This window comes from Anguilla rostrata, chromosome 14 (genome assembly GCF_018555375.3).
Source record: "Anguilla rostrata isolate EN2019 chromosome 14, ASM1855537v3, whole genome shotgun sequence".
Lineage (NCBI taxonomy): Eukaryota > Metazoa > Chordata > Actinopteri > Anguilliformes > Anguillidae > Anguilla > Anguilla rostrata.
Genome location: NC_057946.1, coordinates 6,371,664 through 6,394,538, shown reverse-complemented (window position 1 = coordinate 6,394,538; position 22,875 = coordinate 6,371,664). Strand labels below are relative to the sequence as shown.

Genomic DNA, 22,875 nt, shown 5'->3' with positions numbered 1-22,875 from the left:
GTACCTTAATGAACCTGTGTTTTGTACTTGTCCAATGACCATGATATGTGCAATTGTACACTGCTTTGGATAAAAGTGTCTGCTAAATAAATGTAATGTAATTGAAAGAAACGGAGTCTTAAACACTGACTTTGCTTTTTTTTTTTTTTCTAAAAAACTACTATTAAAAGGGTTAATACGGTCACCTCAAAAGCCACTGAATGAGAAACCCCATAAAACCATTTAGCAAATATAAACACATGCATTCACACATGTGGAAACAATATTATATTCAAATTTGATATGCATGGCTCTGGCAGGATTGTCACTGTCTTGTTATGCTCCAGAGTGACCTCTTCTGCTTATTTGGGCACCTGTGGACTATCTGTGCCAACATGTGAAGTTGTTTATGAATTCTGTCTGTTGAAATGGGGTCAGAATGTAATGTTTTTAAGGGCTGATTGTCTGTGTCTGTTGTGGTTATTTCTGTGGAGAACCCTGAAAAGTGCCAAACTCTCGGTGCTGTATAGGTATGGGGCATGCCGCCCCGCCAAGGCGTACCTGCCGTCCCAATATAATTGCACACATTGTGCATATTGAGTCACACAAAATCCTCAGACCACATATTGCTTTGAACTCATGTATTCGTAGCTGCTATTTTAATGTTAAAGTCCAAGCTTTCATAATAACTGATTCACTCCTATTTAGAAAGGATGTTCTTTCAGTTATTTAACCAACTGAAGCCCTTGGTTGGTGTTCGGAAGAGAGACTCTAGAGAGATTTTATTCAGACTTGGTTTTTGCGCTGAGCAGTGAACCTGGAGTTCCAGTTTAAACATCACAAAGACTTGTCGCATGTACTCAGAGAAATGATCTTTGTACTGATATCAAGCAGATAAATTGCTTTTATTAAAATTCTTTATTGCTAAAATTACCAGAGTTTTATTTCAATGTTCAGCTTCTTGGCCTGCCTTTAAAATGCAGCAGTCCATTCCACTGGGTAAAGGCGTGGCAGGGTAGTTGACCTAGACTGCAGTGGTTTCAATATTTAATGTTTCGCCTTTGCTGAATTCTGTCCTCACCCCGTGTTAGTAGCTGTGTGCCTGCAAAGCGTGACATGCATTTCATCTCCCCTACTAAATTGACTGAACAATTCCCTTAAGATATCAGTGCTTTAATAGATTTCATTTGTATTTTTGTATGAAAAGCGATGAGCTTCTTCAATCACCATATTACAGTATTTTCCAAACATTTTCAGGCATGTTAAATTCAGTGCAGGATTGCTGGATAGAGAATGCAGTTTAGGCAGTTAATGCTGATTTGAACAAGATGCCTTTCCATGGGCATGGCTTCTGGACCAATTTGCATGTAAATTCTTTGGCCTCAGATGTTTCCTGTATGTTCTAAGCCAGAGCATGTCTATCTGTGAACAGAGGTAATCAATAAAAGCCACTGATTGAATTAACACGTACTTAAACAATACATTCTGCTGAAATCCCAATTAACAGAAATCTAAGACCCTCGCTCTTGGACTTGGTAATTTTGTAAGTTTGCACACTACAGTTACCATTGTTTTTTCTCTTCAGTGCCACTTGTCTTTTCCATGTTTTGCAACCCTCTTTCATTTCCATACCACTCTGTTTTGAGGATGCTGCTCCTCAGCCTTTCACTCCCGCGTCAGCATTATTTGCACTGTCCTTGTTTCACCTCACTACAGACAAAGGAATTACATGCAGCGCACTCCACCAGCCTCTGGAGAGTTTCTAATTAAATGAAAACCAAAGCGGACAAGCTAAGCCTTGGGTTTTTCTTACTACGGGATACGAGGTCTCAAAGCTCAGCCAAATTAACCCAGTTTCCAACAGCTATAGGTTCTTTGGTTGTGACAAAAAAAAAATCATAAGTTTTAACAAAACACTAACTGTATCAAGAGTATAATCTACAGTTTCAGTGGCTTATCTTCGAAGGCTATATTGTGCTTTATGCTTTACATTGACCTTAAAATTGGAATAAACTTGTGCTCTCATTCAGAGGGGCATGGTCTTCAATGTGGTGCCAGTGACTAAACGGGCTACAGTATGCAGCAGAGCCATGTGATAGTTTCTGTTTTTTATTTATTTTTTAAAATTATTTTATTTTAACCACTCCATTCAAAATTAACAAAAAACTGTGCGGGAAATGCAAAGTACAATTGCACATTATTATTTTTGGAGACTGTTGCAACCACATTGAGAGACTTTTTTTAATTTTTATTGAGAAGTATGGTTTGGAAAACTTTCCTGTGGTCAAAATATCCAGGACTGAGATTGAATTTCTGAAGCCTGGTATTTGCTAAACGAAAAGCATCTCCCAGTCCATTCTTCTAGTAAACACACTAAGCTCCCACCCACCCCTGAAGAGGTATCATGTTCCCTTGACAGACCTCTTCAATGCAACCAGTGAGGGAATTGTTGGTGAACCTACCACTGGCACCACGTTGTCCCAGATTCTGGTGTCAGGATTTAGGACGAAGACACAGAGACGCAAGTGCCAACATATATAACAATGCCATTCTGCATACCATGGGTGTCGGAATACAATACTGGAAGGCTGCATTGTCTGCTGGTTTTGGGTGTGTTTCAGCACCAGTGATTTAAGTCATCGATTGGCTAAGGGATCCACATACCTTGTTTGCAAGGCCTTAACTGGCTGCTGATTGGAAGGAAACCACAGCTGCTGTGGCCCACCAGCATTCCAGTTTGACACCCCTGCTGCATAGGGAGTATAGATTTTTGGTTCAGCCTTTCCTTTTCTCTGGGGACTTAATTTGAATGACAATAGTCAACAACATGATAGAGGATAGAAACTACAGAACTCCATATTAAAATAGTAAGATTTCTTCTTTTGGTACAAGTTTTCTAAGATCTATTATTTTAAATATTAGAACATTTTCATGTATGACTACAGGGTTTTTCTCACTGTATAGTGAGATCCAGAATAAGTCAAATTACATTTTGGTGGAGGTTCAGTTCTTAAAATGGACGCATTGAAACACTGATAAATTGTACAACAGCTTTCCTTTAACACGGTTTTTTTCTTTTCTGTGGGTAAGACCTGGCCTTTGCCCTTCAGTCACACGCTAAACGGTAAGGAGTCGGACTCTGTTTGAAGGCAGTCCTGGCCTGTATTGGAGTAGGGGCCAGTATCTATCTAGCAGAGTGGCAGAGGTGTCAGGGATGACAAGCAGGGGATTAACCTCCTCAGGAAGCAATCTGCACTAGCTCTGTGCCTCTACTCCTGGGAGAGCGACGGGAGGAAAGACTTTCAACAGAGTCCAAGCAAAGGAGCAAAGCTTTTTTGTGAGCTCACAGAGAATCTCAACCTGTGAGCACCACTGCCCCTTCCTCCTCCAGATCTGTGATAGCAGTGAGTTACACTGACAAGCTGTCGCAGCTGTGGTTAGAATCCCCCCCCCACCCCACCGAGATTCAGATTGTTAAAGGAGTTGTATCAATACACATAATATTATAAACATATTTAATATATCCACAATTGCTCTCTCACCCCCCTCCCCCCACCCCCTCCTGGTCTGTAATCTCAACTAGGACATCAGAAATAATAGTGCTGTGCAAAGATATCATTTCATTACTTCCTTGATAAAGCCAAAGCCACTTGAGCAGAAATGAGTAAACAGAGCCCAATTAGAAGAAAAAAGGAATGGGACCTTCCATGAGACAGAAGAAAAACCCAGCATGGTTTTAGGAGGGGGGGCGGAGGGGGGGAGTGGATGAGGGTACTTTTTTTGCTACTGGCCTGGGCGGAGTGAGAAATCACCTCACTGTCAGTACCGAATTGACTCAGGAAGGCATTCGAGCAGTATGACTACAATGCAGCCTCACACACTTTACCAAATGAGGGACGTTGGGGGAAAATAATGAGGAGCAGGGCCCAGCCTGCTTGGCAAGCTACCAATGAGCGCTGAGCACTGTACACCACACCCATGGGGGCGGTGCATTCAACCAGCCAGGAGTGAAATAGTTTTCCTCGACGCACCGCGATTGAAGTGACGCTGCCCAGCAGAACTGACCTCGCTACATTAGACAGGACCTGGTCACACTGATCACTCGCCAAAGACACCCCTTCGGCGGTGCAGATTCCGGCTGCGTAGCCCCGCTCTTCAAACCCCAGACATCAAACGGCTCAAATGGATCGAATGTTCCCGCACTTAGGCACCCCAGGCTTCTCAGACTGTTAGCAAGGACACGCAGTTCACTGCTCCCAGACTGCAGTCCCCACAGGCGGCTCTGAGCTGAGCGTGCAGACTCAGCGGTGCAGGAGGCATTAGCAGCGGTCAGTGGGCAGGAGCAGTGAATAAAGCAGGTGATGGAGCCATCGTGACAATAGCAGAGAGGCTCATCACGAGAAAATCATGAGTGTCCTTGTTGTATTTTCTCTTCTGGTTTCATTTTTCTGGGGTTTGCTGAGGAACCGTTTTTTTTTTTTTCTTCTTTCTTCCCTCCCTGGCATCGGGCATCAGACTTTGTCCACCAATGGCAGATTTCTGAGAAAGTATCCTGCACTGCAGTGTCTTATCCCCTGTAGGTAGACTCAGCCATTGACTCACTAAAGAGAATATTGATTTCCAGCTATCCGTGGATCTGCAGTCCTCTCACACAGACGGGGAACACGCAGGTCAGCTAACGAGGCTCAACATGGTTGACTGGAGGATGCCCCTGGTGGCATTCAAAACTGAGACTGCCTCCACCTCCGGTGAGGTGAGGGTTTACACTGTTTCATACTAGTTGTGATACCATGTCTGAATAGGAAGCTATCCCTTTGCATCCTGGAACCTCAGTTTCAGCAAAGGTTTGAATACTGTTGAAACTTATAATGAATAATTAATGATCTAATTAGAAATCCACACACACCTGCATTCCTGTATTTTTATTTATTTAAATGCAGCATTTGTATCCACAGTTGTTTGCTGCCCTCAGTGAGCTTGTAAAGAGATGCTTATCCTTCACAATTACACTTTTAAATGACTTTGCAATCACAACACATAGGCCAGTAATCATCATTAAAAGCACAGCTTAGACAATTAAGTGAATAATTCCGTTGCAGGCGAGGCATAAACCATGTGAATTTCTTTTACCTCTGCTTCATTCTTACCTCTGCTCTTATGCATTGATGAAGGCACTTCCGTAAATTGCATGTATGCTTTAAAAGAATACACAGTGAATACACCGAAGTTTTAAAACCACAAAGAAAATGAGTGCTATTTCCTTTCTTTGTCTGTTGGTGAGCAACCATGCAGGCTGTAAAATTAATTATGCAGGTCTTGTGTTCAAAACATAATTTTATCTGTTCGATAGTGAGATAATACCTGAAATGTACATAAGCGTACAATTTTCAATAAGCTAAATATTCATATCTGAGGGGATCTTGATCCCAATGAGATGGAAAAACTGGAAAATACCATTGCCCAGTTCCAGATTATGTAACAACAGGTCTTTCATAATCTCTCACATCCATGAGCCAGTGCTTTGAGAGTTTGAGTCCTGAGTATCCAACATAGTACTCCCCTCGCCTGTGTACCTGCCAGGTGAACCTGCAGCTCCACAGCCATGCTGAGAGGGCATTTTTTCAGGGAAGGTGTGACACACTAACCCAAATTTTCCCTGAAGGAACAGCACATAACTTCAGGCAAGACTGCTACTTCCTCTCTCTCACTGAATGTCCAGGCTAGGCTCTGCCCAAGTAATGAGAAAAAAAGTCTTGGCTACATGGCAAGTATCCACAGCAAGGACATTAACACAACATAACATAACATATAGAATGTTTGTGTCAGTCCGTATGCCAATATATTTGATTGACACTCAAATGACAAATGAATATTTTCAATCAACATGCAACCTACATGCATTCTGCGACTCAAGATATTAAGGTTTTTAATAAAAATGTTCGGCTGGCTGAAGCAAAATCAGAGCTTGTTTAATTACTTCATGATTTGATTTTTTTCTTCTCTTCTTTAAATAATGTTCTATAATTGTATGATTTTGTATTTCTTTATTCTCTTATTAAAAGCCTAACTAGGGACAGGAGTTTGAAACTAGCAATAGCTATAATCTCTGTATGCGGTACATCAGTTGCATCAACTTGTTTGTAACGAGATGAAGTGGTACTATGTTAACTTGCGTTGTCCCTACCAAATGAACTATATGAAAATGAAATGATTCTGGATGACAAAAGAGAGCTGTCTTACAGATGAAAAGCCTCAGGACACAACTGACAGATGACCTCCAGGCACAAAGCAGAGCTGCAGGTACCAGGCACACCGTTTTAGCTGCTGTGCTGGACAGAATGGTGAGCAATGCACCATGTGCTCTGGGCTGCCATCGCGAGTACGCTGATATCTGGAAAGCAGACTTTTCGTTCAAACAGGTGCTTGTCGGTGCCGCACAAAGAGATTAACCGGTCAACGACAGGTTAATTTCCCTCTGACCTACCTCGAACAGAGAAGCGGTGCCCTTCTCCGGCAGAGTGCATCCCAGCAGTTCGGCAAGAAACTTTGCCATATAAAAAAGTGAGCAGAGTTTCCCCCGGGCAGACAATGAACAGCAACAATCTGTATTCCTTAAGAGGAGCCTGACGAGAGACTCCTCTCCTCAGTATAAAATCCCTTTCCAAGTCTCGAAGTGAAGTCCAGTGAGAAGACCTCTCCGTGTAAACCTCAGAAATAATGGCAGAGGTGCGTCCAGCAGTCGCCAAAGGGCCAGTGATTCAGTGAAAATCACCAGATCCACCCGAGAGCTTTCATATCTGCCTCCTGCCTTTCCCGCTGAATGCGACTACTGTATTATCAGAGAGGAGGGGCGGGGACCCATCAAGGGGGAGCTCAGACAGCCAACGCAGGGCGAACCCGTCTCATGGCCAGCCGTCCTCAAAGCGGATGCAGTGGCCAGAATTAATCTGCGACCGTGGCTTTGAATAATAACTATCCAATCTCAAGGCTGCAGCTGCTGACGGGAGCTTTGGTGTAATGAATTGATCAGGATGTACAGGAGCTTCGGTGAATGTTCAGATTTCCTTTATGCCAATCAGTCACTGCACATTTCTGTCATTTCCTGAATTAACTTATGCTTGGGGCCCAAGTAAAATTGAATTCATGGTTAAAAATGGTTGTTAGTTTTTTTTTTTTTTTTTTTTAACAGACCTATTTTATCATTTGTATTTCTCAGATTTACTGGTTTAATTTGAAACCCAGATATGCCTATGTTCAAATGAAGTTGGCCTGTCATTGACGATTTCATCGTAAAACATGGAATTTGCTGTATAATAAAAAAGTGCATTAAGAAGCTAAGGGTCAAGGCTCTTCTTAAAGACTACATTTTCTGCACAGTAATTCCGATTGGTGGCGGATATTATACCAGTGACACAGATCTACAAGCACAGCTGGGCATTCCATAGTGAAAAAGAAAAATAAAAAATAAAAAGAAAAGATGAAAATCAGTACCTGACACCAGACAGACTGAACATGGGACCAGGGGCAAACTGCAGAGGCACAGAGTGTGTCATGTAGCCACACAGTCATAATGCAGTGACAGCATTACTCAGTGCTCGACGGAGACTATTCTCTTTGTAACTCACTCTCAATAAACCTGAGTAGACATGCTCTTTTTATCACATACACGCTCTGGGTTAAAAAAAAAAAAGTATAAAATACTTAGTTTAATGCACATGATTAATATGTCTTGACTTAAAGTATAGCCAGAATCTCTTATGTGTCCATTTTCTCATTCTTGTGCAGTATGTTTGGAAAGCAGGATCTCTTCATATTTTTCCCACTGAAGGCAGGGATGGAGGACTTACTATTCCAGTCTCTTGGCAGTGAGCCACTCTACACTCTGTCCTATCTTTGCTCACTTCATAGTACCCAAAGCTGAGCCAGCCAGCAACGGATGATGGGTCAGGAGACAATCCAACGACTTGTATTACATTTACAAATCAACTGTGATGGCAATTTATAATTCCCTGTCACCTTCTCAAACATGCACACACACACACACAAATATATATAAGCACAGATTCCCATACACACACCACACAAAACCACAGCACACTGGATACTCCCCACAGCTGGTCTGAAAACAATTATGCTGCATGAAGTCAAACATCTCCACCCTACAAATCCTCAGACAATCCTCAGACTGCTGGCTCTCGCTGGATTTCTGAGGTAAAAGGCCTCTGATGAGGAAAATAAAGTCCTCATTTCACTAAAATAATTTCATCAGCAGAGGTGTGTTTCAGCTGCGTTCTGTTACCTTGCTATGAAAACTGCTCTGTTGTGACCCTCTTATTCCACATGGAGTGATGGAGCTTACTGGAAATGCCATCTGCACAATGAAGTTATAATCGACCTCACTGCTGAAGCCAAGCTTCAGAGATTACTGTCTCTGCTTTCCACTACACAAAACTGTCCAAAATAATATAATAATAATAATGCATTTATTTTATATAGCACTTTTTACAGCCTCAAAGACACTTTACAATGCAGGGAAATCAAGGAAACAACCTAAACTTCTTATTTATTTATGCTTAGAAAAAGAGTTCTAGAACACAGCACAGCACAGTTCAGCACAGCACACCACAGATCTCCCCAAACAGCCTCTGTTGCTAGTGTGTTGGAGACTATGGAGATGAGGAGTCAGTCAGTGTGCTTGGAAGACTATGACGGATTTTTAAAGCTGCACACCAATCATCTGTTGATAAAATGAGCTCCTGATTTCATGGTGGGGAAAAAATTCATAATCACCTTTTCCACTCTAAGAGACAAAAAAGAAATTAAAAAAAAAAAGATTAATATCGCTAAAAGCAATAATCTCAGGATTAGAATGCTTGTAGTCTGTGAGATTGTAATGCCCCACATGAAGTGTTAACACTGTTGCACAGATCTACATATTCATCACCCAGCTCCATGGACGTAGATCAACTGTGCGTCCTGCTGAGGTGCCCTTTGCTCTGGGGGATGTGTGTGCGTCTGGTTGTTTCTGGCTCCCAGTGTGGAGTCTGCACCGTGCTCTTCGATGTCAGTCTGCCAGTAGACCCACCAGCTGCCCTTCTCTAATTACTCGTGTGCAGATGCAATGATGCTAATTGCTGTGGGTCACACACCTGACCAACATCAATCCAACATCAGCAATAAAAAAACAAAAAGGTGATGCTTTCCAGCTCACGTGATTGCGTTTTAATGAAGCGAGAGGGTCGTTCGTTTGGAAATGCCCTGCCTTTGCTGTGTGGCACATGACAGATTCTTGAACTCTATCCCGTGGAGTCTCCATATGCTTCTGGAGGTTCAGACTGCCGAGAGCATTCGATCTTCATAGCTTCAGACCTTGGGGGTCCTGTTTGTGATGCACACGTCCCTGTATAGTGGGTCCTGGGTTGCAAGTGCACACTCTGACACACACACCCAACTGGACAAAAACTTGGACTATAAACCTGGTGAACAATATTCCAGTGTAGAATGTGACATATTTGGAACATTTATGTCACATTCCTTTTATCAATGCAATTAATTAAACCTGATTTACACCCCTATTAAGCAAGTGGGATCATTTTAAGAGCTGCTCAGTCCATTTTTTTTTAAATTTTTTAAGCCATGAGAACATTATTCTGTACTCTATCATGAAGTGGTGATTAGCAGTATAACCAGGAGATATTGCTTATTTTTCTGGGAGCATGGGAGGCAGCAACTGGACTATGCTACAGAAAGAATGAAATCCATTTTCTGAAGTGTTCTTTAGCAACCTACATCACTTCTTTTGAAGAATGGTTCCACCTAGTGGTTATGTATGGAAGTGTGTAATGTAAAATTAAAGTCTTTTGTTTTCTGTATTGTATTCAGAACAATCATATTGACCCTGTTTACGTAGTATGTCAGTGTATATTTATATTACCCCAAACCAATATCAGATTGGATTTGAAATAAAACAATAAATATCTGGTTAAAGTGCAGACTCAGCTTTAATTTGAGGGTATTTATACATCCATATTGGGTGATCTTTGTAGAGAAAAAACAGGGCTATTCACAATCCAAATCATACCCCCTCATCTGTGAAACATGGTGGAAGTAGTTTGATGGCTTGGGCACGTATGGCTGCCACTGGAACGGGCTTACTTCTCTTTATTGCTGACAGTGGCAGCAGGATGAATTCTCAAGTGTACAGAAGCATTCAATCAAAGGCCTCAAAACTCATTGGATGGAACTTCACCTTGCAGCAAGATCATGACCCCCAAAACACTGCTAGAACAACCAAGGAGTTTTTCCAGGGCTAAGTAGTGGAATCACTTTGACTGGCTCATTCAGTCACCTGACCTAAATCCAACTGAATATACATTTCAGTTGCTGAAGACTAGACTGGAGGCAAAAAACCCCTGAAACATACACAGAAAAGAAAATGGTTGCAGAACATCCCTGCCAGACCATCAGCGGGGAAGATACCCGGTGTCTGGTCATATCTGTGTGTCTCTGACTTCAGGCTGCCATTGAATGCATAGGATTTGCAACCAAGTACTAAATATGGCAGCTTTATTCAAGATTTTGTTTTGCCACTAAAAAGTGGGGGCCACGCATAAAAAGAGCTGTAATTCCTATATGGATCACTGGATATTTAAATACCCTTAAATTAAAGACCACAGTCTGAACTTCATATTCATTGTTTAATTTCAAATCCAATGTGCTGGAGTAAAGAGTACAGACTGCTCTATAATTCAAATGTTGTGTGACTCTCATAACATTTATAATCTAATAATCTAATCTGTGCAGAAAATTATTGTCTCCTGTCCACTTAATATATTGGGAAGTACTAGCACATTCACAAATGAAGTATTGTATTTAATATATTTGTGGGAAAGGCTGAGTGTGACAAGTGGGCTGTAAACATGAATGCCTGTAACAAAAAGGAAGATATACTGTATATATGATATATGAAAGATCTGATATGTAATACATATCACTGCAAGCAACAAAGCATTGTGGAGCACTGTTCAGGTCTAATATTATTATGTGACACCAAAACTCCAGGGACTAAAGAGGGATGGTTGTAAGAATTTTGTAGATTTAGCAGTTAGGTCATTATTTACCCTTACTCTCCAAAAATGTAAGCAGATCGGCAGAATTAGTTGTTTACAACAGCTTTTTCCTCAAATCAACCGGATAAAAGTGCACCAAATTAAAATGCACAGCCTAAAAATCAGGAAGCAGACATTCTACCTGCGTCATCAAGTGCAGAGGACAGATGCATGCTGACCATTAAATGGATCTTCAGTTTCTTACGTTTAATATAAATCCATTTAAAAAAAAAAAACCCCTTTGTGTCGGTGTGCATGCAAGTTGTACAATAAGGTGCGCTCACATACTGTTGCAGCGGTGGCAGAATATCCAATGAGCAGCCTTCATGTGAACAATAGTGAGCTCAAGAATGTTAAAGTGAATGAACCACACATTTCAGCCCCTTAGTGTCACTGTTCAGCTATTTTTCACGGCGTTCTTTCACAGGGGTGGTCTACACGCTGTATGAATTTTACAATATTTGGTTAACAGCTTTAGAAATGTAAATTTTTTAAAGATGAGTTTTCTTTCTTAAATTAATGCATAGAATGTATAATTTGCCATTTACAGTGAACTTATATTATTGCTAAGATATTCCAAAATGCTTGCGAATGCAAGTTTGACACCAATTAATCATATTTCCTAGATTTCACATAATTACATTACATTACATTTATTTGGCAGACGCTTTTATCCAAAGCGATGTACAAAAAGGGCAATATCATGGTCATAGACAACTACTAAACACAGGTTCAATAAGATACAATACTTATTTTGTACAGCAATTTCTAGACAAGAACACAGTTTAGTTGACACAGTGAACACTATTTTGACCTAACCTCTGCAAAGCCAACTAGGCAGAAGAATAAGCTACAGTATTAGGACAAATACAAATTACCAAAAAGTGCTGGGATGGGGCAACATGTAACAAGTGTCATAAAAAGGGGGGGGGGGGGGTGGATTTAGAGTGAAATATACAGCGTGGCGGTAGTTAGTCTAAGTATAGTCTGAAGAGATGACTCTTCAGGCCACAGCGGAAGATGGGTAGTGAGGGGGAGGTTCGGAGAAGGACAGGGGAGTTCCACCACTGGGGAGCTAGGGTGGAATTAATGAATTAATGAATGACGCAACATTCTGATGCATCTAATAAAGTCCTTCCGGGGGAGTTCAGAGAAGGAAGTGGGTGTAATGCAGCAAAAATACATTTCCTGGTAATGCTGGTGACGTTGTTTTAATGCTATAAGCATTTGGTACATTCACGGTCATTTAGTCAAGAATGTCCTTGGTTTAAAAGATTATCCTTTTAATGAATGGTGCCTTCATCAAATATTAGCAGTGATTTAATTAAAAGGTAAAAAGCCAGTTAATTAAAATTACACCATCATTTTCTGCTTGGCTGAGGCACCGCTGGTGGCTTTTTCACATTAAGGAATTTCAGTGGGAAATGTGCCAGGAAGAAGCTCACAATGATCAAAAGTGACGCATAAGAGGCTGCTCTGGAGGAAATAGGGGAGATTTGGTTTTTAGCTGGTATATTTAAGACAGTGATTTAATGACATTTTGTCTATGCGTTATCTATATATGTTCTATGCGTTATCCAATTACGTTGTTTATAAGATGTTGTTGTGCAAGACTTTTTAATAATACAAAAGCAAGCTATAATATTCTACACATGCTATATTCATAAACATATTTAAAATTCCATTTAAGATGTACCTAAGAATATTCATATATTTTAAGACTTCCAGATTTGTAATATAGTTGTGTGAACTTCAGTAACTATGGCAAACAAAAAAGTTGTGGGCTTTTGTTTAGATAAATATAAACACCTGATTACAAATAGAAGATGCATGTTTAAACTAATGATTGATGTATTTAAACCAATTCAGCTTTCTGAAAGGGTACATAGTGTAAAAGATCCCTTCAATATTCAATCAGGTTTTAAATCTAAACTAAAATAAAGCAGTAACACGGATAAAATAAATGATATGCTTGGATCAAAATAAAACTATTTTATTGTTAGGCATTCAACACATTTATTACATTATAATGTATCATAAATTTCAATAAAAGGAACTGAAACATTTTCTTACTGACACAAAATTTTCAATATTGTTTACAACAAAAACAGGTATTTATACTTGACATTATATGCTGCATTTAAAAAATCAATTTCATGGCATGCACTTTCTGTTTAATCAGAGACAAAATTGTTGCATTTCCATACTTTAACATTTTCATATTTAAAATGAAAAACATCAACATTATTCGTTTTCTATTTAATATATTTACTGTACATATTTAAATTTTCAACATTTTCCGTTTTTTTCCCAGATAACAAGTGCTTCATACAAGAAATAGATGTATTTTGTCAAAAACCATTTGCATATAATATACGTGAAATCTTTTGGAAAACAAACAAAAAAAAGTTTTGTTTTTTTTTTTGGAAAGTGAAAGCATGTGCATTCATAGTGTATGGCCAGTTTCATCATAACAATGGAACGAGACACACAAGTGTTCTCCACCCCGACCCGACCCAACCCGTGACATCACGGTCAGTTGTGCGAGGTCATGTGACGCGAGAGGTGGTGCCGCTCTCTGAAGGCCTCGTTGCAGACGGGGCACTTGAGCTTCTCCTCCCTCCTCCGTTTGACCAGCGGCTCCACGGACAGCTCCCTCTTGTGGTGGGATCGCATGTGGTACACCAGGTCGGAGGTCATGCGGAAGGAGGCGTTGCACTTGGCGCACCAGTTCTGCGCGGGCAGGCAGAGGGAGGTGAAGGACGGGGGCAGGAGCGTGAGGGCGGAGGGCGCCTGCACCCGCGTCGCCCCGGAGGCCTTTGGCCAGTACGGCGCGGCGAACAGGAAGGGGCCGCGCCCGGGGCCCCCGTCGCGCAGCACGTCCTGGCCCTGCAGCCTGGAGATCAGGTGGCTGGCCTGGCAGAGCCTGCCCGCGTCGCCCGCGGCGGGGTGGCAGGTCGCCGAGGGGAGGAGCTTCGCGGGCATCAGCAGAGGGGGCAACCGAGCGTTGGGGTGAGCGGGCTGGCTGAACGCGCTCTTCCTGTCCGGGTCCCGGGGCACCGAGCGGAACGCGCTTCCGGGGGCGGGGCCCTCGGCGTGGGGGCGGGGCCGCGCCTCCATCAGAGCCGGCCTGCCGCCGTCCCCGCTCTCCCCGCTTCTGAGGCTCTGCCGCAGGCTCTCTGGGGCCTTCCTCACCTCTGTGAACGCGCTCTTCTTCAGTTCCACCGGCTCGGGGCGGGAGGGCGAAAAGGGCCGTCTGCTCTCCCCCAAATCAAAGGCCTCTCCGCACTGTTGGGACGCGCACTCGAAACTCTCCTTGGACACGGGGGATTTAGAGGAGCTCCTGCTCCTCTTCTTCTCCTCCTCCTCCTCCTCCTCAGAGTACTTCCTCTTGCTCCCGCTTCTGATCTCCGCCTCCTTGCCGCTGGGCGGCCGTGTCCTGCTGTTTTCCAGGTCCCTGGCTAAGTTGTGAAAGTCGGTGGCAGGTTTCGCGTCCCGTGAGTTCGACCGCCTGTCCGGTCTGAGGGGCTCAGGACTGGGCCGCAGGGGAACGAGGTCCCCGTGGTGGAGGCGGTCTGCAGAATCCCCATCTGCGCCATTCATGCGATACAGTCCCTTGGTGCAGCAGAATCTCAGATGAGCCAGAAATGGGAATTCAAACTGGAAGCGCTGGTTGCAATCCTGGCACAGATAAGGAGGTGCACCTGAGGAAGCGACCAAGAGGTTGCTCTCAAATTAAGTGCATTTAAACGTCTATTGAAAAACATGTATTGTTTTGTATACAAGCATATTAGAATCTTATCTGTAATTAATGGAAAACAGTGGCAATACAAATAAAGTAAACTTGCTGCTATGTGATGATCAGTTATTTTCCTTAAACCCATCTGGTAACCTCAAAATCTCAGTTTGGCTTTTATATTCAGTTATAGGGAAACAAAAACCACCTTTTGCCAAAATAAAATGCAATAATTTAACAATTCAATGAAATGTCCTTGCGTTTTCTCACTGAATGAAGTAATGATAAGTTATTCTTATCTCTTATTCATTTAATTAATTTTATTTTACTGCACATCTGCCCCACTCATAAACCAGAAGCGACGTTAAACAGATGACTCGAGGTGAATTAGCTACAGTTTGTCCAGCACAGCATACCTTTGCTCTTCCCGCTTGCCCCGGTGAAGCTGAGGAGCAGTAAGGCCGTGAGGTCTTTCCCGTACCAGACCAGCAGCTCCTCGTCCTTCTCGATCCGGCGCAGGGACCTGTAGAACAGCTGCCCGTTCTTAACGTAGGCCTCCAGGTTCTGCTCCTCCCCGTCCCGGGCCGACTGGACCAGCCGCAGCCACGTCAGGCCCTCCGAGGAGCCGCACCCAGCCGAGGTGTCCACCTGCGTGGCCAGAACCAGCCCAATCAGAGCCTCTGCAGCGCTGCACCAGCTCCCGAGAGCTACCTTAGACATCCAATAGCATTGAGCCATTGAGTCTCGGCTCATGACACGTCACAGGAAATAATGTGTGAAAATGAAAACGGAAAAATTGCGCTTTTATGAAAAGTGCATATTTGCTTTGTTTATTTTTCTTTTTTTACATATTTTTTCAATTCATTTATTTTAGTTCATGGGGGGTTTTGCATAATAGTTGATAACAATACATATCTAAATAAGCAATATGTTAACATTTCCAAAACCAGTTAACCAGTAATGTGTTAACATTTTCAAAACCAGTTCTGTTATTACATAGAACAATTCTATTATAGGCTTACTAAATGTAAGCTATATCTACAGTACAAGTAGGTATTATACTGGAATATGTTCTAGTATAGTTCAGAGAAGGTAAATGCAAAAAGCCTTCTCATATACTGATATATCACACTAAGTTGACAAAATATACTTGTTTTAAAAAGCTTACTCTGAAGATGTAAGGTGCTGTTCGCTTGTCTGTAGATTTAAGAGCAATGAAAGCAATGCTGTCATACAGGGATGTGTGGCTCAGAACGCAAGGGCCAAAAATGGCATTTTCCGGGATGTCACAAGTAGTGTAGACGCTGGTGAAAATATCCGTCAGACACTGCTGCATCGCCTTGGCGTCTGCACCCCAACTTGCTTTTAAAGACAGCGAATCTTCCATCATCTTCTGTTGGAGAAAACATTAGAAGGTGGTGAATACAAGGTCCAGAAAATACATCTCAGGTTCCCAAAGTGAGTACAAGCCTAACAATCAGGTCCACTCTGAGAAATGCCTGTGTTATTTGGACATGGTCAGAAATGATATTCAGTTGTTTTGCAGACATAAAGTGAATGCCAATATATGGGAAGAGAATTATTCTTGTCGTTGTTGTTAATAATAATAACAATAATAATAATAATATATCTCTGAAGAAGCAGGTGTGACTAAAGTATGAATGCAATAACAAATTTAGATGGAATAAAATTTATGAGTAAAATATAAGCACCATTGAAATTTTAAAGGGGATACTAAATTTATTTAACATAGTTAGGTAACCTTAAAGCTCAGATACACAAAATGGCAAAAAGACTTTTCACAATCCTACATTTTCCCTTGGAGACTAATTAAGGCAGTGTGGGAAGTACATTTTTTTTATTTTCTCTGCACACTTCTTTGCAATGCAAATAAATTCCACTTATCCTGTTATATATATAAAATCTGTCACAAAGTGGCACGAGTGGATGTGTTTCATTGGCCATTTAATTCTTTCAGAAGTTATGTTATTCGCAAAACTTGTTTATGGTCATGAGTGCAAAATTTGTAAAACACTCTTTCATCTTTTATAAAATCCTTTTCCTAGTTAATTAAGTTAAATGTTCACATTTCATTGAATAGCACACGTAGTAGGCAGCCTCACCTATGTTTAGTGTAGTAAATAGGCAAGTGTCTGAGTCAAAATGTCCAAATACAGCTTTACCGCTGCTGTATTATCACTACATTACAATTAATCATAAATGTTACATCATAAACATAAACCATGTGCTGAGAATGGTTTTATACAGTGGCTTAAAATTGTCCAGAACTAATGCTAAGCAAAATGGGATTTAGTCATTTATTCATATTACAAGCGCATATTCATACAATAAACAATGTTCATTCCTAATATATCAACTGGGTGTTTAAATTGATTTTGTAATGCTAAAGTCTCTCTCTCTCCAGAACATGAGCACATAGCAGTCCTTAACAATAGTTATATTTTATTTCAGGACATTTAAAACAAACAAACAAATGAATAACATTTTTTAAGTAAATGTAAATGTAAGAGATTTTTGCATTTTAAAGTTAGCTGTTCTAAAAGGGAAACATGACCCCCACCCTCTCCTCCCAGTGGGGTTTTTTGATGGTTTAAAAGGTCACTTCGGCAAGCACCGCAGATAAATCAATGTCAATAGGAATTTCATCTCCAATTGAAGTAATAGAAGTCTAAATGCGCATTCATTCAATCGGCGAAATTGCGTATACACTTGTAAACATGGAATACATTCTTTGCGTTAGAACTGTTACACATGATGCATTCACTTGTCACAACGAAGTAAGTGTGCATTCCGTGTCATCTCCAGATACAGTCTTGCGAAGGTACAATATCCCCATCTCATTACCCTGCTACGAAAGTGCCCCCTCAAAATTTTCGTAATTGCATACAGACAAAATCACTTACCGTCTGTTAAAAGCTCTATAATCCACAATAATCAAGTGATGCTGCTTGCAGCGTAGCTGTAAAACCAGACAGTTTATACTGTTTCCGCTTTGTCAATACATCACCCAGTTATTTGAAAGTGACAGCGTTCATCGTCCTCCTTGTTTAGTGAGCAGAGTCGTCCTGATAAATCCGATGCTCTGGCGGACTGGCACATAAACGCGAGCACTTTTTGTTTGCAGCGCATAATCTGCCCAATGAGGCGTGTCGCGTTCGGTCTCCTCCACTTAACCCTTTACGGACTGAGGACCCGTTAATATACTCTACCAATCGAAAGTTAGCATTGAATTCCGTATTGCAACTATACAACGCGCGTCATTTTCAAGATTTGCGTCTAATCGTGGTAATGACAAAGTTGCTAAAGGTAATGTGTAATATGGAATTTAAGCACGTTAATGATAAAGCGACAAAAGAACAATATGTTAATACGAATAGGCGAACGATGGATAAATACAAGACGTATTTAAGAAATTTGGGATTGTAATTCTGCACATGTAGGCCTATTGTGCAAGATATATTACGGTATATTACAATGCTTCATTTTCTGGTTTAAATTTGACCGTTGCACACTTTGTCAAGGTCGTTCCTCAAGAAATGAAATAGCCAGTGCTTCCACTATTATAACAGTATTATAATTTATCTGCACTGGAAATAGCCTATACCCGCCTCGTGCCTGCTATGTACCGACTGCATCTAGTGCATCGTTTCAGTTTTGTTTCTCCCTAAATACAATACCAAGTTCATGTGAGGTGGAATGTCCTGCACAACAGCAGACAGTTAGCCTCAAGCAAAGTTTGACCTAACTCATTTAAGAGGACTCATTAATCCCATCTGTATGGGTCAGGCTTGTCTGTTGTAAGTACCTACCTATTAAATTTAGTATTTCCTGGTCTCTGTATTTTCTCTGTGTCTTATGTGTGTTTAATTCAAGGTTAGTAGATTGCATTTGTGTCAGATACATACCAAATGGACTATATCACTATAAACAAAAGTTAAATCAAGGCTTAGTGTTAAAACACACGGTTGACTGCATGGTTGGGTTTGGGTTTATCGTTCATGTGTCAGATTACAAAGCTGGCTAGAATGCCTTTATATAGTCACATAATTCTGTGCAGCTGGCAGTTTACTGAAACTGCAGCAGCTAATACCTGTAGGAACAAAAGTACAATTTTAAATAAATGATTTAAAAAGAGGAAAATGAAAGCATCGCTGTAAAGGCATTATTGCAATCCAGAAGCGCTTTAAATAATATGTCTGTGGGACATAAATCAATTGAAACATCTCACTCTCCTCAATATCCATCAATAATCAGAATAAGCATAAGATTTCCCAGATAGACTTTATATCATTCAATAAAGCTGAAGCAAACATGTAGAGGGTTGCCAATGACTCATTTGACAGTTGTTATTTGCGAAGCATTTATGTAATTAATGTTATCTGCTTTAACATGGATGTCCTGTGAATGTGCATGAACAGTCTGCCTTCTTCAAGATCAAAAAATAAAAAAAACTATCTCTTTCTATCATTTTTTGAGAGTGGGCATAATATTTGCTGATATTTTCCAAAGACATTTTCTTGGCTGTGTGAAATGTAAAAACTGGACAATATATAAATGAACAATAAAACGATGTCTGCCGTTGTCTGCTAGATGCTGTTCTTGTCTTTTATGGGTGGAATTTAAATAGAATTTAAATAGAATTTTACTAAATAGAATTTATAAGACAAGAAACAGCTAAAGTATTCTGAATGTTTACACTTCAGACTTACAGGTGAATTGGTGTGAATTGACTTAAGAGTGTGCTAATAAAAAAATTCTTCTCACTAAGCTGATTTTCTGTGAAATAACCAAAGACACCATTTCAAAATCAAAACCATATTCTTCTCCCTTCAACAGCTTGTAAAGTACATTTTACAATCTCTCCCACTTGCATGGTGTGTGTGTGTGTGTGTGAGAGAGAGCGTGAGAGAGAGACAGAGTGAGTCTGTACATCACACACTGGCTGTAGTAGTTTCCTTGTTATTTCCAATGGAGGGCAGAAGAGGAGAAAGAGAAGCAGCTTTGGGAGGCCGAGGAGAGGCGTGAGACCAGCCTCATTCACTGCCTGTGTCCCCACAGACAGAACCTCTACTGTATGCACTGCATGCTAAATGGGCCCCCATACAAAACTACAGCTAGTCATTCTCCACACAGGATACTAGTAACACTTAATACTCAAATCTAAATGTTGCCTTCTTGAAGCAAATACGTTATTTTTTGTACTTGCATCAAGATGGCACTCTTGCTCCATATGTATTGTATATATTTTTAACATATTCAGATAAAGAATTTTACTGATTATTATAAACTGAGATGAATATTTAAATGTGTTCGCAATGTTCTGTTAAAGTGGACCTCCTCATACCCTTACTGCACAGTAAAACAGTGTTACAGTAACACTGGACACTGGACATTTTACTGTGTATTTATATATTGTGTAGTGCATTCAAACACTCCACCAGGGAAACATAGTATTTGTTTTTGCATGAGGTTTATAGGTTTTCAAACAAGTTTTTGGGGTCTGTTTATTCCAGAGGAAGAGATGATGAGTGACTGCGGGTGCCATGTGGGGAGGGCTGTTACCATGGTACCCCAGGGACAATATGCAACAGCTGATCCACAGCTCAGACAAGCCCGAGATAAAGTGTGTTTTTGGGAATTTTGGTGATCATATGCACACTCTCAGCTCTACTTCTCTATGGCACTGGGAGGCAAAGGATGCAAGCCAAAGGGAGGTCTACTTCAGCTGGACATCGCAGTCACATTTAAAAATATAGGCTTATCTCAGTTATCTAAATATTAAAACTCCTAGGGACCCCTGTGAATGGTGAAATGTAAATGTATCTGTTCGTGAGAAACAAAGGTAAACATTAGAAAGTAATTAAATTGATTAAGGAATTATCTGAATAAGGACCATGGGCACACAGCCACTTGATGGGAAACTCTGGAGCTTGCCTGCTGTTAATTTTAAAGAGTTCCCCTTTTTACTAATTTAGAAGAGTAAATTATACAAAACATTTCTGTTAGAGCAGAGGAGGCTATGCTAATGGAATCCAGACATATCCATCTAACCACACAATAAATATTGATCAAACAATGATTCATGCAGCTTGGAAAATATGTGGAAAGTTCGGATGCATGTGGCAGTGGGCAACACTGCAATTTATAACCCTGTGTCAGTTTTATTTCTGAGACTGGCATACTGTGTGAAGGGACAAGAGTGACTCTTATCTGATAGTGTCTGTACTGATTGTTTATGTACCTGTTGAAATGAAGTAGTACATTTAGTACAAGTAGTACTACTTGTCCCAAAAAGAGAAGTTTTTCATGATGGATTAGATTATATGAGCTCTACTTAATGCAAGTCTTTCAGGACTTTCAAAGGTCTTGTGTGTGTGTGTGTGTGGGCAAAACAAGCAGAGCCTTAAAAGTATGACTTAGTGAGCACTGGATCTCCATTAGAACCAGTGACACTAAGACCGGTGCACCATTTCTTACCTACATCCATTGTGTCTCTGACACTATTAGCATGAAGGTAATTTACTTGTCTTGGAGATATAATGCCTCCTAGACAGGAACATCTGGGTTATGTTTCTCGACTTACAAGAATAATATACCATTTGCTGACCATTCTATCATCTATTATGTCAATCGTAATATATTTAGGTCAGGGTCAATTTACCAAAACTGATTCTGCTTGATTGATCTTGATTGAAGACTGTGTTAAGTTGAATTAAGTGTTGTGATGATGAGCTAAAACAAAGACCTGCACCCGCACCTGCTTGCGGGATGGTCCATTCAGGCCATTCAGCTTTTCCATTACAGCTGTGTCCCACAGTGTTTTCTCTTTTCACCACCACAATAATGTAATTCTGACCTTTACCAGAACTTATCTTGTTTGTTTCAAATGCTTTAACACTGACAGAACCGCTGGCCCACCCATTTAATCGTTTTATGGAAAAAGTGAAATGTGAATTTCACAGTAAATTATACAATGATTCCCAGAACACTAACTGTAGATTTAAGCCAATTTTAATCAATCACATGTGTTGTGGGCTTGGGAATACCGTAGCATACTTTTACACAACAAACAAGTGGTCAGATGGGACACAACAGTATGGTGAAGAGCAGCGACTGTTCCCATGCTAACCTTCCCATGCACTTCAGTGGCCTGTCTGTAGGTGAGCTGAGAATCTGATGGACACTCCATATATTACTGATTACTTTGTGAACAAAGATCTGCATCCTTTTGATACAGGTTGGCATTCATATCCTAAAGCTCAACGTGTCATAAACTAAAGTCAGTTTTGGCAAACATTCACAGTTACGATGGAACAACATAGCCAATTTGTTTGTTTAAACATAAAATGTCATACTTTGGCATTATTCCTGCTGTCAAAAGTCTTGGGCAATTTATGTTGCTTTAAAAGTATAACTGGGCTGGCAGTCTCAAAGTTTGAAGTCCAGCTTCTAAAAATAGAAGATGATGTGGGCCTCAGCTATCCCAATCTCTTTCTGTATTTTTTGCTGCCAGTCTGGGCACATATCACATTGTTTTCACACACCACGTAACCTACCCTCAAGGCATAATCAGCATCAGCATCTGTCCTTTGTTTCAGGGATTTTCCAAGAAAAGCATGACTAGAAATTAAATAAAAAAACTTAACATATAATTTAGTTGTCTGGGGGGGTATTTAGTCCTGGCATCACAAAAAGTGTACTAAATTTAAACATCAGCCATGAGAAAATTACAACTATAATGGGCAACATATTTAATGTCTATATATGTTTTGGGTTTCCACCAATGGCCCATCAAGATATATTTACAAAAACATGAATCACATTATGTGTTCAATTAGCATGCATATATATATATATATATATATATATATATATATATATATATTGCTATAGGTATGTTTCTGTGTGTGTGTGTGTGCTATTTTCAACTGCCCCTTTTCTGAAATATGCAGTGCTCATACAACCTCTTTTCAGATACAATTTTCTTTCAGACACATTGAGATTGCAGTAAGTCATTCTACATCAATATAG

General features: G+C 40.6%; 2 protein-coding genes across 2 annotated transcripts in view; both read right to left on the bottom strand.

Annotated features, from left to right (window-relative positions):
* Positions 1-6,778, bottom strand: part of LOC135239430 (ras-GEF domain-containing family member 1B-A-like) — a 78,878-nt gene extending 72,100 nt beyond the window's left edge. Inside the window, exon 1 of the mRNA XM_064308075.1 lies at positions 6,464-6,778. Coding sequence (XP_064164145.1) covers positions 6,464-6,532 — 69 coding nt within the window. The 5' untranslated portion in view covers positions 6,533-6,778. The remainder of the gene's footprint in view (positions 1-6,463) is intronic.
* Positions 6,779-13,064: 6,286 nt separating this feature from the next.
* On the bottom strand, positions 13,065-17,962 carry LOC135239721 (PR domain zinc finger protein 8-like). The gene is made up of 4 exons (XM_064308597.1): positions 17,748-17,962; positions 15,992-16,216; positions 15,240-15,471; positions 13,065-14,791 (listed from the first exon to the last, which is right to left on the bottom strand). Exons 2-4 carry the CDS (start codon positions 16,211-16,213, stop codon positions 13,623-13,625), a joined length of 1,623 nt encoding a protein of 540 aa, XP_064164667.1. The 5' UTR covers positions 16,214-16,216; positions 17,748-17,962; the 3' UTR covers positions 13,065-13,622.
* Between the last annotated feature and the right edge of the window lie 4,913 nt (positions 17,963-22,875).